Source organism: Aquarana catesbeiana, linkage group LG08 (genome assembly GCF_042186555.1).
Source record: "Aquarana catesbeiana isolate 2022-GZ linkage group LG08, ASM4218655v1, whole genome shotgun sequence".
In the NCBI taxonomy this organism is placed as follows: Eukaryota; Metazoa; Chordata; class Amphibia; order Anura; family Ranidae; genus Aquarana; species Aquarana catesbeiana.
The window spans coordinates 298,894,059-298,912,427 of NC_133331.1; the positions used below are offsets into that span (position 1 = coordinate 298,894,059).

At 45.5% G+C, this 18,369-nt stretch overlaps 1 protein-coding gene across 9 annotated transcripts in view; it reads right to left on the reverse strand.

Moving 5' to 3' along the window:
• LOC141104770 (uncharacterized) overlaps nucleotides 1-18,369 on the reverse strand; it is a 208,937-nt gene that overhangs the window by 160,548 nt on the left and 30,020 nt on the right. The window contains exons 1-3 of one of the 9 annotated variants that reach the window (XM_073594495.1): nucleotides 9,238-9,344; nucleotides 262-451; nucleotides 63-160 (exon numbers count right to left, since the gene is read on the reverse strand). The exons of 7 other annotated variants lie outside the window; for them this stretch is intronic. In XM_073594495.1, coding sequence (XP_073450596.1) covers nucleotides 63-160; nucleotides 262-295 — 132 coding nt within the window. In that variant the 5' untranslated portion in view covers nucleotides 296-451; nucleotides 9,238-9,344. Of the gene's footprint in view, nucleotides 1-62; nucleotides 161-261; nucleotides 452-9,237; nucleotides 9,345-18,369 lie in introns of those variants that run through there. One more of the 9 variants, XM_073594496.1, reaches the window with a different exon arrangement.

Consider the following 18,369-nt stretch of genomic DNA (forward strand, 5'->3'; position numbering starts at 1 on the left):
TGATAACAATGCAGATAATGTACAGATCCTAATGATACTATCAGTGATTGTTCCTCATCTACCTGATGATGGTGAGGGATGTTGTGATCTTCTTGTGTGGAATCCCGGGAATACAGAGGACGGGGACATCTCTCTGGTGGGTTCCCATTACTGGATCCATCTGTAGGAAACACACACACTGACTGAATACATTGTTTCTATGTGTTTATCAGATGATGGGGGATCTAGGTGGACCCTCCGTACAATAAAGTCTCCTCTTACCCGGTAATGTGAGGGGCGGCTGATTGTCCATCATGACGTCCTTCCGAGCACCGCTCACCTCTCCGGTCAGCAGCTCAATGATCTCTCTGGTGACTTCTAGAATCTTCTTTGTATTTCTCTATTCTATCAGGGAGGGAGGTGGAGGCAATGTGATGGTCAGATGATCTCCAGACTTCACAGGAGGAAAACTCTAGATTTGAACACAAATAATAAAATCAAATGACATTCCCAGAATCCTCCTCACCTCACTGGTCAGGTTTCTTTTTATTTTAAACCCCACTTCATGCTGAGGTTTCTGATATTACATACAATGCAGGTCCAACAGCCCTACTTTTTAAGTGAGGAGGCTAGGGACCAGTCCACATCCTAAGAGCATCAGAAAAAAGAGTCGGATAGAGAGATATTAAGAGGAGGAGCTGTGAGGTCAGTGTGATGTCATAGGATTCTCTGATGCTGATTGGAGGGACATTGGGAGGAGGAGCTGTGGGGGGTGCTGTGTGAGGTTTCTGTACACAGAATAATATCTCCCGGGTGCTTCCCTCCTCTCCTAAACTAAAAGATGATCTTTGTCTTTGGGCTTTGCCAGGACACATCATATTCCTGTGATTTCCATGTTCTCTGGAGACTTTACAAATCACATTTTAGGATGAATATCTGAGACTGGGATCATTATGGGAAAAAAATTTCCGGACATTTACTGCAAATTAAATGTTTCCCTTTTTCTTCTTATTTGAATCTTATAAAATAAAGACATACATATTTAAATCCCTCCTAAATTAAAAGCCCACCCCCCACCACTTATAAAAGTTCTATAATCCCTTTGTCAGGAGTGTGTTGCACTCCTACTCCTAATTCCTGTATCCTGGTTTTGGCTGTGATGCATTCTTCTGTCTGTCCACCTGCAAGGTGATTGATGCGGTCAGTCTCTGTGTGGAGACCCAACCTGATTTAAGCCAGCCAAGACTGCAGTCTCATGCTTGTGATAATGTGTTTGTAACATGTGCTCCAAGCTCTCTGTTTGTCTGCCCTGCCCTGCTCTGCTGTTGTAATTTCCTCGTTGATGACCTCGGTTCAGATATCGACTACTTTCTGAACCCTGTCTGCCTTTTGACTATGGATTTGACCCTGACTATTCTGAACCTAGCCTGCCTTGTACCTGGACTGTCGTTGGAACCACTCTGCCTGTCTGCCAACTGCAAGTACCTGGTTGCTGTGCTCAGTTTGTTCCTGCTCAGGCATGGTGGCCAGGCACTATAGCATTGTGTATAAGTCCTGGGGGCAACTGAGTACTGGTAGGCCTGCTTGCCTTATGGGAAAGGGGGCTGCTATAGTTGAAGAACACATAAGCCAGTCTGACCACCTGCGTTAGGGGTAAGCGTGACATTGTTAGTATAGATATAGAAAATGTACAATAGATGGATGAGGTGAGAAGGTCGTTGGTGGAAAAGGTGACACATCTCCAAAATGAAGGAAATGTTTAAACCCTGTAAGTGGGGGGGGGGATGTTCTGACCCTGAAGGGGTTTATCTACTGTACATTTCCACAATATATATGACTGGGGGGCACATGTCTAGGGTTCTTTCTATAAGTGATTTTTTTATTTAAGTGGGCGTCCTTTGGCTCTGCACAAAGAGATTGCACAAAGCGAGAATATACAGCACACTACTTTGAAAAAACACCAAACAGGGGGCGCATGCGCAGATGGACGCCTGACATGGTAGCGCCGCACACCGTGGGACATGATCAGTCACAGAGGGCTATAAACAGCCTTACACCCGACACATCTAACACCCCTCGAGGTGCAAAGACAGAGTGCATGCCGTTGTCAAAGTAAAAATCCCGGGGCCCCGCTCAGAAGTCTCTAACCCACTATCTCCTCTGCACCAGGGAACAATACAGCATGTCCCAAAATGGCGCCGCGGCCCGAGCACATTCTCCTGCTCTGGCGGCCCCCTCTGTGCCTTCTGTTCCTGGCTCACCTTCGGATCCTGGCAGTGAGTACACCTCTTCTCTATCTAAAGCTGATCTAGATGCTAGCCTAGAAAAGATGTATAATAGACTGGCAACAAAGTTCCAAACAGAACCGCACAAGACCTCCCATGCACGGTCACAGGAGATTGCAGCTCTGGGTACTAGAACTGACATGCTGGAAACTAAACAGGATGAACTGGCCCTGGCTTATAATGAGCTCATTCGGGAGCATGAAACATTAACAACAGCATTTAATCAAATTCAGTATCAAGTTGAAGATCTGGACAACAGGAATAGACACAATAATTTGCAATTGTGAGGTTTTCCAGAGTCGTCACGGATTTGATTCCCACTGTCATCAGGCTGTTCAAATCTCTTCTTCCAGAATGTGAATCTGCGGCCTTTACGTGTGGCAGGCTTCACAGCAGACAAACCGCCACGTGACATAATCCTTTGTATGAAGGATTTCCTGACGAAAGAAGACATCTTAAGGGCTGCTAGAAACACCCCACGAACTACCCTTGATGATTACACTGTTCAGATCTATCCTGATACCTTACCAGCCACATTGGACAGACGCAGGGGCATGAAGGAGGTCACTGCAGCACTTTAAGCAGCCCGAATCCGATACAGATGGGGTTTCCCATTTAAATTGGTGGGATCCTCATAATGGCTCCACTTATGCTGCCACCACAGTTCTGGAAGGTCAGGAGATCCTGGTGAAATTGGGCCTCATGGAAGCCGAAGCGGTGCGCCGCCCTCCCTTGACCCCCCCAGGCTATCTCAAATCTGGCACACGCCACCTACCAGACGCGACAAAAGGAGAATTCGATATGATAACGCTTAACCGGGGACATAGCTAACAACATCGCATCAATACAGCTATCTCTACGATCTGCCCTGTTGGAATCGACGACGACGCACCCTCAGTTTCAAGGCACCCACTTTGTCAGGAGCCTGTCCCTTGGTGCTGCTGCATGACATCCCCACCCAGCAACGTTACCACTTTTTTAAAAAAAAATTACAGCTAGGTTCCTCACACTGGTCCCCTCTTTTGGTTTGGGCACAAGATCAGTGGTGCTGCTGGGTTCGAGACTTGGTTGTCTCGGTTGTAACATTCTATTTTCAGGATGCAAAAATGTTCCTGATACTGTTCATTTTCTGCTCATTTTCTTTTTTTTTGGACTCTTTTTTTTTTCTCAGGTTTGAATCCTCAACTGATTTTAGTCATTCTTGTCCTGATAGGCGTTTTTGGAGTAGGTGAGGTCATAAGGCCTCTATCCGCTGTTTTAAATGTTCCTCTATGGTCTGCAATGTGTTACAAATGCAGTATTGGGGCTTTGTGGGGTTAGGTTCCATATTTGATAGTAGCCTACAAGCCTATTCTTCACTCATTCAGCTGAACACCCTCCCTAATCTTAGTAATGGCGATTAATTGCATCTCGCATAACGTCAAAGGCTTCAACTCTCCCTATTAAGAGGAGTAAAGCCTTCTCCCACCATAAGCGACTTAAGGCTAAAATTCTACTGATTCAAGAGACACACTTCTCGCAAAACTCCCATCCCAAATTCTTTTATAGAACTTTCCCACAAGCTTTCTACACACTTCATTCATCGAAGAGTAGGGGTGCTGCCATATTTTTACACGCCTCCTTTCCTATGGATGTGCGTCAGATTTACAAAGATAAGGAGAGTCGCTATGTTATAATCAAGGGAGGTTATACATAACCAGGAGCTTACCATAGCTAGCGTTTACGCCCCAACAAATCCTCTGCCTCCTTCTTCACATCCTTTTTTGATATTTTAGCAAAATACCAATGCCCCCCATATGATTATAGGGGGAGATTTTAACATGGTAGCGAAGCCCATACTAGACAGGTGCACGGCCTCCACTGGTTCCAGGGCTTTCCCTAAATCCCTTTCCCGTAAACTCCTGGATTTCCAACTAGTGGACACATGGAGGGCACACACAACATAGGAGCAAAAGAATATACGTTCTACTCTCATCCGCACAACAGTTACGCAAGACTAGACTATATTCTCTCCACTCCTATTATCCTTGCTAACTCTCAGACGGCCTCCATTCATAACTGTGCATGGTCTGACCACCACATAACCTCCTTCACCACAGAATTTATTTGGCTAGCCCCTACACCATTTACGTAGAGACTCAATGAGTCACTTCTTTCTGACTTGGCGGGTGAATCGGAGGTTTCTCAATCTATAGATACCTATTTTGCTCTAAACGGCCTCCCTGGGACCTAATTCTTAGAAGGACTTCAACCAATATATATCTGCCCTCCAAAAATACAATTCCTGTCTCCTTACTGTCAAGCATACCAATTTCATCACTCTCATTACCAAATTATCATCCTGTCCCCATCAACTCTTCTCTACCTTCAACTCTACTTCGTCCTCCACTACCTTCATCCACTAACTCATCCACTGCCCAGGAGATCCCCAATCACTTCAAAAATAAGATTGATACAATTTGTGATGAGACCTCAGCTGTACAGATACCTCCCCTACTTAACACCCCATGTCCACAGGTACAAACAACACTTTCGTTATTCAACCCTGCTACTATAGACGAGGTTGCTAAACTTTTTTCTAACACTCACCTAACCACCTGCCCCCTAGACCCAGTTCTGGCTACTAAATCCAATAGACACTATAACTATTCTGTAATCCTACTCCTGGACCTCTTTGCTGCCTTTGACACAGTGTACCACCCCTTTCTCCTCAAAAAACTCCTCTCCTTTGGTATCTGTGACTGTAGTCTTTGCTGGTTTTCATACTACCTATCCCATTGCACCTTAAGCATTACAACTTTACTTCCTCTTGTACTCCTTCTTTCTTCTTCGGGGTCCTCCAAGGTTCTGTTCTTGGACCTCTCCAATTTTCGATCTACACCTCCTCTCTTGGTCAGCTGATAGCCTACTATGACTTTCAATACCATTTCTGCGCCAACGACACCTAAATCTATGTCTCTACCCCTCAGCTCACTCCATGAGTCTCCTCACACATCACTAATTTACTAACAGACATATCAGCCTGATTTGGAGATTTTGAATACTAGTGAAGGTATTGTTACCAAATCCTTTTTTAAAACGACTGACCGTAATTACTACATCCCGACCACTAGTTGCCACCATAAACCTTGGCTTGCTAATTTACCCAGAGGCCAATTTACAAGAATGTGGAGAAACTGCACGAGGGTTGATGGTTATGAGCTCCAATCCAGCATGTTAAGTAATATGTTTTTGAATAAAGGGTACCATAAGGAATTTCTGGAGAAAGAAAAGGCTAAAGTTCGATGTCTAAACAGGGATGACCTATTGAAGGACAAAATTGCAACCCCTGGAAATGATAGAAATGATGGCACCAGCATTGTTCTAGATTATTCTTTGCAGAGTAAGGAAGTAGAAAGGATTTTACGGAAATATTGGAATGTACTCAGACAGGACACCCATCTTAAAGAGACACTTCCAATAAGACCAAAAATTATTTTTAAAAAAGCACCGAACCTGCAAGATAAATTAGTGCATAACGTAGTTGAACCACCCCCTCCTAAACCAAAAATGTTCTGGGAGCTTAAAGGTTTCTATGGCTGTGGCAGATGTTATAGTTGCATTAGGGTTCCGGATAACAACAAGAGAATGAAAGAGTTCTCTAACCCAAGAACCAATCAATCTTATACCGGTACTATTAAAAAGTTAGGCTCTTTATCGCCTGGTGGATTAAATAAAGAATTTGATCTTAAATGTTTTCTGAGTAACTTTTAAAACGTGCTCTAACCATTTTAGACCCATGAGTGGATCTATTGATTTTTATCATTTTTTTGGGAATTTTTATATTTTTATTTTTATATTTTTTGGGTTTTATGCTATGAATTGGTAAAACCAATATGATGAAACCACATATCCATCAACACAGCAGGGTATGATGGGGCCGGTAACAAGTCCAATATGATTCTTCCTTGTATATTATTATTTCTTCCCATCTATTTATTTTAGATATTTTTTAGCAAGCATCTTATTACTATATTTTTTTTATGTTGTTATCCTTGTTAATTAGTTACATTCTCATTTTATTTTTAGTATGTGTAATTTTCTATACATTATGATATTGTGTATTTATGCTTTATAGATTTTATATATACTTTTTAATAATTCAATATTTTCATATATATATGGACTGGACCACAGAATAGGGTATACTAGATTTAATAAATTTTAGCAGGTGGTTCTGCACCCTAGTGGGAAAGCATGTATATATTAGGGCGGCACAGTGGTGTAGTGGTAGCACTCTCGCCTAGCAGTAAGAAGGGTCATTGGTTCGAATCCCAACCATGACACTACCTGCCTGGAGTTTGCATGTTCTCCCTGTGCCTGCGTGGGTTTCCTCCGGGTACTCCGGTTTCCTCCCACAATCCAAAGACATGCTGGTAGGTTAATTGGATCCTGTCTAAATTGTCCCTAGTATGTATGAATGTGAGTTAGGGACCTTAGATTGTAAGCTCCTTGAGAGTAGGGACTGATGTGAATGTACAATGTATATGTAAAGCGCTGCGTAAATTGACAGCGCTATATAAGTACCTGAAATAAATAAATAAATAATAAATATTGTAGGATGCATAATATTAGTCAGGGATTATATATAGATTCCATTTTAATTTAATTTTTTTAAGGTTTGTGGCCGCACTATCATATCATATATTATTTTATTTTATTTCACGCTATAAGCGTACTAAGATCTGTACACCTTATTATGCTATATTTATCTGTGTGGCATTGGGTATTTATATGAGGTGCGGTGTGGTATCTTTGATAATATACAGCTCCGTCCTGGGTTTAGGTTAATTGTACTACAATTCTAGTAATATGCATATACTTTCTCTTTGACTATGGACTGCTAGGTGTTCCGTTCCCTCTATCACCATATACGTTGCCCGCCGCCGATCGTAGGGGTTAATGTATTGTAATATGTGAGCAAAGCTGTAGCCAGTCACTATAATGTCCGCGGTCCTTGGCAAAATGGCCACTGTTAGTATATCTAGACCATAGAGCATCCATCCAATCAGATCCCCCTGATAAAGACACGTGATCCCTGTGTCGAACACGCGTAGGGGAGGGGCCAGGATGGAGCTGTCAGCATGGAGGAACAGAGGAGAATATTTGCCACACTGCACGCCATTTCAGGGTTTCGTTTTACATTTGGGAAGCCTGTTTTAGGATGGTGCACTTATGCACCTGTGCAATGTGAGTACCCCCTTGCGGGGAGTGTGTGTTTTTTTGCAATAAATCCCTTACAATGTTACACTATTGAGCCTTTTCTTTTTCATTCATGAACTGGAACGATACCTATTGAATAATTGGAGGTCAGCACCTGCACAGTATCTCAGAGCCCAGGAGTGGCTCCAAAGCGTGCTTTGACATAGTTTGATTATTGTGTCACACTCTCTGAGGTGAGCGCATATGCTTTTGGGGTTATCACAGGAGAGCACTGGATCATGTTTTTGATCGCACTTTTTGGATGAAGCACATTAGATATCACCTTTGATGGACACTGTTATATATTCACTTTAAATTCATCAACATTTACGAACTTTATTTATTAATTATTTGAAATAGTGAGCACTTTCTCAACCTAAGTTGGCACTTGGACTTTAGTATTTTATATGCACGTCGCACTTTGTTAATTCAATTTTTTTTGATTGTTGTTTATGAAATAATATTTTTTATTGGTAAATTTATATATATTTTTCTATACAATAATTCTTCACTTTTATCACCATAATTTATCTAGCGCAAACGCATTTATTTATAAATTTGACTATATGCACGGTTATGAAGCGTGATTGGCGTTTGCAGCTGATTATTACCATCCACCTATTTTTGTAGGCATTGATTCATCTGTGGTTCTCAAGATCTCCTGTATTTATATCAGCCTGAATGTCACACCACTTCCTCAAACTCAATCTATCCAAACTGAGCTCATAATATTTCCTCCCAAACGTGCCCCTTCCCCTGACTTCTCTGTCAAGATCAATGGCACAACCATCAACCCATCCCCACAAGCCAGGGTGCTAGGTGTAATCCTGGACTCAACTCTCCTTTCAGCCCCACACCCAATCACTGTCCAAAGCTTTCCGCCTCAACCTCCATAACATCTCCAAATTACGCCCCTTTCTAACCAATGACCTCACAAAGCTACGATTCACTCCCTGGTTATTTCTTGCCTTGAGTACTGCAAGTCCCTCCTCACCGGATTGCCTTTATATAGGCCCATCCCCCCTTCAGCCCATATGAATGCTGTTGCCAGACTCATTCACCTTACCAACCATTCAATGTCTGCGGCTCCTCTCTGCCAATCCCTCCGCTGGCTTCCGCTTACCCAACAAATTAAATTTAAAATACTAACAACTTATAAAGTCATCCAGAACTCGGCTCCCAACTATATCACTAACCTAGTCTCACAATACCAACCAAATCATTCTCTTCGATCCTCCCAAAACCTCCTGTTCTCTATCTCCCTCATCACTTCCTCCTATGCTCATCTTCAGGACTTCTACCGAGCCTCTCCCATCCTTTGGAACTCCCTATCCCAATTTCCCTGACTATCTCCTACTCTGTCCACTTTAAGATGATCCCTGAAAACCCTTCTCCTATGAGAAGCCTATCCTGCCCCCACCTAACAACTGGACTTTTATTTTCTCCATCAACCCATCCCCCACAGTTATTACCTTTTGTATCCTTTGACCCTCCCTCTTAGATTGTAAGCTCTAAGGAGCAGGGCCCTCTGATTCCTCCTGTATTATATTGTATTGTAACTGTACTGTTTGCCCTCACGTTGTGCAAACTGTGGGTGCTATATAAATCCTGTATAACAATTATATATGGTGTATCATCATCTGCTGGAGATAAAAGACACAGTGACTATGGAGGAAGGGGACAGACATGACAGGGTGTTTCTGGGTCTAAATAGAAAATAAGATCTTATTACCTTCCCTGCCGCCAATTTCAGGAACGTCACCTCTACCTCGTATCACAAGGAGCTTCCTTCCTGTACCTGACATCACTTCCTGTCTTCAATAGAGTCTTCCTGTCTGGGTAGAAGTGAGATCACCACCTTGTGGAGCTCAGAGGAACTGCAGTTCCGAGAAACGTCTTGTAGTGTGAACACGGCCTTGTGTTGTGTGTACTGTATACTGTATACTGTACTGTATATATCCTTATAGATGTGTAGTGCTCCCCCCGCAGAGAGCGGTGATATTAACTGGTTCTTTCCCACACAGTACAGAGACCCCCCAGTCACCCAAGTAACAGTCCATTCACTCCGGCTCCAATTAACAGTCTCAGGGTTTGTCTTTTTGTAATTTGTCTACACTTGGATAGGGGGGGTAGAGTTGCCACCTCATCCCTTTAAACCCGAACACATATTAATTACAAAGGTTCTGTGGCTGGTTTAGGTGGTAATTAAACTCACTTGTTGCCTTATCTGCATTTAATTAGCCTCAGAACCTATGTAATTCCTATGTGTTCGGGTTTAAAGGGATGAGGTGGCAACCCTAAGGTTTCCCCCCCCCCCGCTGTTTAGCGGGGGCTGCAGGAGGGAGATGGAGGCGATCGGTTTCTCCTATCCAGCCTGGTGTTAAGTGTTTATGGCAGTCGTGATCCACGATGTGACAAAAGACAAGCAGTCATCTATCTGTCTTCCAGCCCCGCCCCCCAACTCCCGGCTCACATTTCTTGCCTGCAGGCTGCTCCTGGTAAGGTACAGTAGTTGACTGTGATATTGTGTCAATCTCGCCGCTGTTATCGACGAGATTTGACACCTGCGAGCCCTGCCGCGGGAGCCAGCGCCGAACTGGCTCGCTCATCGGGAAAGGAAAACAGGCAGTGCTGACAGCTGTCTGGTATGAATCATGAGGGGGAACACCGCGCCAAATTTTAAATAAAAAACTGGCATGGGTTCCCCCCCAGGGGCAACAAGGTCTGGTATGGATTTTAAGGGGAACCTCCTACGATGAAAAAACGGCGTGGGGGTCCCCCCAAAATCCATATCAGACCCTTATCAGAGCACGCAGCCAGGCCGGTCAGGAAAGGGGGTGGGGAGGAGCAAGCGCCCCCCTCCTGAACCGGCCCCCCACCCTATGTGAATGAGTATGAGGTACATTGTACCCCTACCCATTCACCTTGGGGAAAAGTGTCATTAAAAAAACACACTAGACAGGTTTTTAAAGTAATTTATTAGGCAGCTCTGGGGGTCTTCTTCCGACTTCGGGGGGTCTTCTTCCGACTTCGGGGGGTCTTCTTCCGACTTCGGGGGTCTGCTTCTGACTTGTCCGCTCTCTTCTCCCGCTCTCCAGCCTCTTCTCCCGGTGTCTGGTTCTTCTGCTTAGCTCCTCCGCTATCTTCTACTCTTTTGCCGCTCTTTTGCTAGCGGTGGCCCACACAATGCTCTCTCCCGCTGTAATGCTGTGAGTGGTGCGCAATGACTTATATAGGCATGGGGCATGGTCACCGGGTGATGTCACTCAGTGACCCCGCCCCCTTATGACGTCACACTCCCAGGGCATGATGGAAATGTGACATCATAAGGGGCAGGGTCACCGGGTGACATCACCCGGTGACCACGGCCATGCCTATATAAGTCATCGCGCACCGCTCACACAGCATTACAGCGGGAGAGAGCGTCATGTCAACATGGGAAGAAGAGAAGAAGGAACAAGACGGCGGAGAAGACCGGGCCACCGCTAGCAAAAGAGCGGCAAAAGAACAGAAGATAGCGGAGGAGCCCGGCAGAAGAATCGGACACCGGGAGAGGAGGCCGGAGAGCGGGAGAAGAGAGCGGAGAAGTCGGAAAAAGACCCCCGAAGTCTGAAGAAGACCCCCCGAAGTTGGAAGAAGACCCCCGGAGCTGCCTAATAAATTACTTTAAAAACCTGATTAGTGTGTTTTTTTATTGACACCGTTTCCCCCAGGTAAATGGGTAGGGGTACGATGTACCCCATACTCATTCACATAGGGTGGGGGGCCGGGATCTGGGGGCCCCCTTATTAAAGGGGGCTCACGGATTCCCGATAAGCCCTCCGCCCGCAGACCCCAACAACCAATGGCCAGGGTTGTCGGGAAGAGGCCCTTGTCCTCATCAACATGGGGACAAGGTGCTTTGGGGTGGGAGGGCCGCAGGGCACCCTCCTGCCCCAAAGCTCCCACCCCCATGTTGAGGGCATGCGGCCTGGTATGGTTCAAGAGGGGGGGCGCTCGCTCGTCCCCACCCCCTTTCCTGACCGGCCAGGCTGCGTGCTCGGATAAGGGTCTGGTATGGATTTGGAGGGACCCCCACACCATTTTTTTGGTGTAGGGGGTTCCCCTTAAAATCCATACCAGACCTAAGGGCCTGGTATGCCCCTGGGGGGGAACCCATGCCGGTTTTTTATTTAAAATCTGGTGCGGTGTCCCCCCTTATGATTCATACCAGACAGCTGTCAGCACTGCCTGTCGCTCATCGCGAAAGGAAAAAAAGTTTTCCTTTCCCGATGAGCGAGCCAGCATGAGATGCACAGTACCCTGTCACCGAGAACCAGCGTGATGGGATCGCGATGGAAACACATTCTCGCGGTCAAGTACTTAAGAGAATTGCTTCCCGCCCCAAGGACGCTCCCGCATGGCAGCCTACAATTGCCACGGTGTATTCCTGAGTCTGGAAGAACAGACAGTGCCCAGCACCTGAGCGAGTATAGTCACACTGCCCAGGTACCCTTCTTAGATGTGATGGCTGCATTTTTTTTTTTTAGACTTTCTTTGATTATCATCTGGTGATCCAGCCAGTAATGACGCGAACACAAGCTCGGACATTCCGACAACAAAATCCTGGATTTTTTTCCGACAGATGTTGGCTCAAACTTGTCTTGCATACACATGTTCGCACAAATGTTGTTGGAAATTCCGAACGTCAAGAACGCTGTGACGTACAACACGTACAACGAGCCGAGAAAAATGAAGTTCAATAGCCAGTGCGGCTCTTCTGCTTGATTTCCGAGCATGCGTGGACTTTTGTGCGTCAGAATTGTCTACATATGATCGGAATTTGCGACGACGAATTTTGTTGTCGGAAAATTTGAGATCCAGCTCTCAAATTTTTGTTGTCGGAAATTCGGACAACAAATGTCCGATGAAGCCTACACACGGTCGAAATTTCCAACAACAAGCTCCCATCGAACATTTGTTGTCAGAAATTCCGAGCGTGTGTACGCGGCATAAGTCTGTTATTTTTTCAACAGAAAAATCTCTCCAGCAGATTTAGCAGGCAGGGGATAGGACAAACCATTTCCATCTGACAGGGGTGCTTACAATGATCAGATTATATAGTATGAGGTGGAGTTTGGATTAACTGTCACACTGCCCACATCACAGTAGCCCTGCATTACACACTCCTGTCCACTGCATTCTGTGCATTACACACTCCTGTCCCCTACATTCTGTACATTACACACTCCTGTCCCCTGCATTCTGTGCATTACACACTCCTGTCCCCTGTATTCTGTACATTACACACTCCTGTCCCCTGCATTCTGTACATTACACACTCCTGTCCCCTGTATTCTGTACATTGCACACTCCTGTCCCCTGTATTTTGTACATTACACACTCCTGTCCCCTGCATTCTTTACATTACACACTCCTGTCCCCTGTATTCTGTACATTACACACTCCTGTCCCCTGCATTCTTTACATTACACACTCCTGTCCCTTGTATTCTGTACATTACACATTCCTGTCCCCTCTATTCTGTACATTACAAACTCCTGTCTAGGGATGAGCTTTGTGTTTGACTCGAACGCATGCTCGACTCGAACATCGTGTGTTCGGTCATTCACCGAATTGCGAACGGTATGGGCCGTTCACGCCATATTCGAGTGGCGCATCACAGCCCATAATTCACTGCGGCATCGCAGTGCATTACTGGCTGATGATTGGCCAAGCATGCACTATGACCCGCATGCTTGGCCAATCACAGTGCTCTGTGTACAGAGAGATGTAATTGGCCAAAGCCAAGGAGGCTTTGGCCAATTATTGCTCAGGGGGTTAGTACACTCCCCACACTATATAAGGCCGCCTCCGTGGCGGCCTGGTGTAGTGTTTTGCGGTGGAGACTGGAGAGAGATAGATAGACAGAGAGACAGTGTCGTTTGATTTAAGTTAGATAAAGTAGGCAGGTTGAGTCACTTAGCTGCACTTACAGTGTATTGTATATATATATATATATGCATGCCAGGTGTTATATATATATAACATAGCTAGATCTGTTCCTGTTGTTCTCTTCCTAATATACTGACAGGCAGGCAGGTGTTTTTACAGTATTTCAAGTTAGTGTACTGTGTACCCTGCACAGTTGCACCTACTGTATAGCTACCTGAAGCCAGGTGATTGTGTACGCTCTTGATGTACTTCCAGTTAGTGTACTGTGTACCCTGCACAGTTGCACCTACAATATAGCTACCTGAAGCCAGGTACTTGTGTAGGCTCTTGACGTATTTCCAGTTAGTGTACTGTGTACCCTGCACAGTTAAACCTACACTATAGCTACCTGAAGCCAGGTGCTTGTGTAGGCTCTTGAAGTATTTCCAGTTAGTGTACCCTGCACATTTGCACCTACAGTATAGCTACCTGAAGCCAGGTGCTTGTGTAGGCTCTTGAAGTATTTCCAGTTAGTGTACTGTGTACCCTGCACAGAAGCACCTACAGTATAACTACCTGAAGCCAGGTGCTTGTGTAGGCTCTTGACGTATTTTCAGTTAATGTACTGTGTACCTTGCACAGTTGCACCTACAGTATAGCTACCTGAAGCCAGGTGCTTGTGTAGGCTCTTGAAGTATTTCCAGTTAGTGTACTGTGTACCCTGCACAGTTGCACCTACAGTATAGCTACCTGAAGCCAGGTGCTTGTGTAGGCTCTTGATGTATTTCCAGTTAGTGTACTGTGTACCCTGCACAGTTGCACCTACAGTATAGCTACCTGAAGCCAGGTGCTTGTGTAGGCTTTTGAAGTATTTCCAGTTAGTGTACTGTGTACCCTGCACAGTTGCACCTACAGTATAGCTACCTGAAGCCAGGTGCTTCTGTAGGCTCTTGATTTATTTCCAGTTAGTGTACCCTGCACAGTTGTTCCTACATTATAGCTACCTGAAGCCAGGTGCTTGTGTAGGCTCTTGACGTATTTCCAGTTACTGTACTGTGTACCCTGCACAGTTGCACCTAAAGTATAGCTACCTGACGCCAGGTGCTTGCTTAGGTACTCGACGTATTTCCAGTTAGTGTACCCTGCACAGTTGCACCTACAGTATAGCTACCTGAAGCCAGGTGCTTGTGTAGGCTCTTGACGTATTTCCAGTTACTGTACTGTGCACCTTGCACAGTTGCACCTACAGTATAGCTACCTGAAGCCAGGTGCTTGTGTAGGCTCTTGACGTATTTCCAGTTAGTGTACCCTGCACAGTTGCACCTACAGTATAGCTACGTGAAGCCAGGTGCTTGTGTAGGCTCTTGAAGAATTTCCAGTTAGTGTACTGTGTACCCTGCACAGTTGCAACTACAGTATAGCTACCTGAAGCCAGGTGCTTGTGTAGGCTCTTGACGTATTTCCAGTTAATGTACTGTGTACCCTGCACGGTTGCACCTACAGTATAGCTACCTGAAGCCAGGTGCTTGTGTAGGCTCTTGAAGTATTTCCAGTTAGTGTACTGGGTACCCTGCACAGTTGCACCTACAGTATAGCTACCTGAAGCCAGGTGCTTTTATAGGCTCTTGACTTATTTCCAGTTAGTGTACTGTGTACCCTGCACAGTTGCACCTACATTATAGCTACCTGAAGCCAGGTGCTTGTGTAGGCTCTTAACGTATTTCCAGTTAGTGTACTGTGTACCCTGCACAGTTGCACCTACAGTATAGCTACCTGAAGCCAGGTGCTTGTGTAGGCTTTTAAAGTATTTCCAGTTAGTGTACTGTGTACCCTGCACAGTTGCACCTACAGTATAGCTACCTGAAGCCAGGTGCTTTTGTAGGCTCTTGATGTATTTCCAGTTAGTGTACCCTGCACAGTTGTTCCTACATTATAGCTACCTGAAGCCAGGTGCTTGTGTAGGCTCTTGATGTATTTCCAGTTACTGTACTGTGTACCCTGCACAGTTGCACCTACAGTATAGCTACCTGAAGCCAGGTGCTTGTGTAGGCTCTTGACGTATTTCCAGTTACTGTACTGTGTACCCTGCACAGTTGCACCTAAAGTATAGCTACCTGACGCCAGGTGCTTGTGTAGGCTCTTGACGTATTTCCAGTTAGTGTACTGTGTACCCTGCACAGTTGCACCTACAGTATAGCTACCTGAAGTCAGGTGCTTGTGTAGGCTCTTGACATATTTCCAGTTAGTGTACTGTGTACCCTGCACAGTTGCACCTACATTATAGCTACCTGAAGCCAGGTGCTTGTGTAGGCTCTTGACGTATTTCCAGTTACTGTACTGTGTACCCTGCACAATTGCACCTACAGTATAGCTACCTGAAGCCAGGTGCTTGTGTAGGCTCTTGATGTATTTCCAGTTACTGTACTGTGTACCCTGCACAGTTGCACCTAAAGTATAGCTACCTGAAGCCAGGTGCTTTCGTAGGCTCTTGACATTTTTCCAGTTAGTGTACCCTGCACAGTTGCACCTACAGTATAGCTACCTGAAGCCAGGTGCTTGTGTAGGCTCTTGACGTATTTCCAGTTACTGTACTGTGCACCCTGCACAGTCGCACCTACAGTATAGCTAACTGAAGCCAGGTGCTTGTGTAGGCTCTTGACGTATTTCCAGTTAGTGTACCCTGCACAGTTGCACCTACGGTATAGCTACCTGAAGCCAGGTGCTTGTGTAGGCTCTTGAAGTATTTCCAGTTAGTGTACTGTGTACCCTGCACAGTTGCACCTACAGTGTAGCTACCTGAAGCCAGGTGCTTGTGTAGGCTCTTGACGTATTTCCAGTTATTGTACTGTGTACCCTGCACAGTTGCACCTACATTATAGCTACCTGAAGCCAGGTGCTTGTGTAGACTCTTAATGTATTTCCAGTTAGTGTACTGTGTACCTTGCACAGTTGCACCTACAGTATAGCTACCTGAAGCCAGGTGCTTGTGTAGGCTCTTGATGTATTTCCAGTTAGTGTACTGTGTACCCTGCACAGTTGCACCTACAGTATAGCTACCTGAAGCCAGGTGCTTGTGTAGGTTCTTGATGTATTTCCAGTTAGTGTACTGTGTACCCTGCACAGTTGCACCTACAGTATAGCTACCTGAAGCCAGGTGCTTGTGTAGGCTCTTGACGTATTTCCAGTTCGTGTACTGTGTACCTTGCACAGTTGCACCTACAGTATTGCTACCTAAAGCCAGGTGCTTGTGTAGGCACTTGACGTATTTCTAGTTAGTGTACTGTGTACCCTGCACAGTTGCACCTACAGTATAGCTAGCTGAAGCCAGGTGCTTGTGTAGGCTGTTGACGTATTTCCAGTTAGTGTACTATGTACCTTGCACAGTTGCACCTACAGTATAGCTACCTGAAGCCAGGTTCTTGTGTAGGCTCTTGAAGTATTTCCAGTTAGTGTACTGTGTACCCTGCACAGTTGCACCTACATTATAGCTACCTGAAGCCAGGTGCTTGTGTAGGCTCTTGAAGTATTTCCAGTTAGTGTACTGTGTACCCTGCACAGTTGCACCTACAGTATAGCTACCTGAAGCCAGGTGCTTGTGTAGGCTCTTGACATATTTTCAGTTAGTGTACTATGTACCCTGCACAGTTGCACCTACATTATATCTACCTGAAGCCAGGTGCTTGTGTAGGCTCTTAACGTATTTCCAGTTAGTGTACTGTGTACCCTGCACAGTTGCACCTACAGTATAGCTACCTGAAGCCAGGTGCTTGTGTAGGCTCTTGACGTGTTTCCAGTTAGTGTACTGTGTACCCTGCACAGTTGCACCTACAGTATAGCTACCTGAAGCCAGGTGCTTGTGTAGGCTCTTGACATATTTCCAGTTAGTGTATTGTGTACCCTGCACAGTTGCACCTACAGTATAGCTACCTAAAGCCAGGTGCTTGTGTAGGCACTTGACGTATTTCCAGTTAGTGTACTGTGTACCCTGCACAGTTGCACCTACAGTATAGCTACCTGAAGCCAGGTGCTTGTGTAGGCTCTTGACGTATTTCCAGTTACTGTACTGTGTACCCTGAGCAGGTGCACTTACAGTATAGCTACCTGAAGCCAGGTGCGTGTGTACGCTCTTGACGTATTTCCAGTTAGTGTACTGTGTAAACTGCACAGTTGCACCTACAGTATAGCTACCTGAAGCCAGGTGCTTGTGTAGGCCTTTGACGTATTTCCAGTTAGTGTACTGTGTACCCTGCACAGTTGCACCTACAGTATAGCTACCTGAAGCCAGGTGCTTGTGTAGGCTCTTGACGTATTTCCAGTTACTGTACTGTGTACCCTGCACATTTGCACCTACAGTATAGCTACCTGAAGCCAGGTGCTTGTGCAGGCTCTTGACGTATTTCCAGTTAGTGTACTGTGTACCCTGCACAGTTGCACCTACAGTATAGCTACCTGAAGCCAGGTGCTTGTGTAGGCTTTTGAAGTATTTCCAGTTAGTGTACTGTGTACCCTGGACAGTTGCACCTACAGTATAGCTACCTGAAGCCAGGTGCTTCTGTAGGCTCTTGATTTATTTCCAGTTAGTGTACCCTGCACAGTTGTTCCTACATTATAGCTACCTGAAGCCAGGTGCTTGTGTAGGCTCTTGACGTATTTCCAGTTACTGTACTGTGTACCCTGCACAGTTGCACCTAAAGTATAGCTACCTGACGCCAGGTGCTTGCTTAGGTACTCGACGTATTTCCAGTTAGTGTACCCTGCACAGTTGCACCTACAGTATAGCTACCTGAAGCCAGGTGCTTGTGTAGGCTCTTGACGTATTTCCAGTTACTGTACTGTGCACCTTGCACAGTTGCACCTACAGTATAGCTACCTGAAGCCAGGTGCTTGTGTAGGCTCTTGACGTATTTCCAGTTAGTGTACCCTGCACAGTTGCACCTACAGTATAGCTACG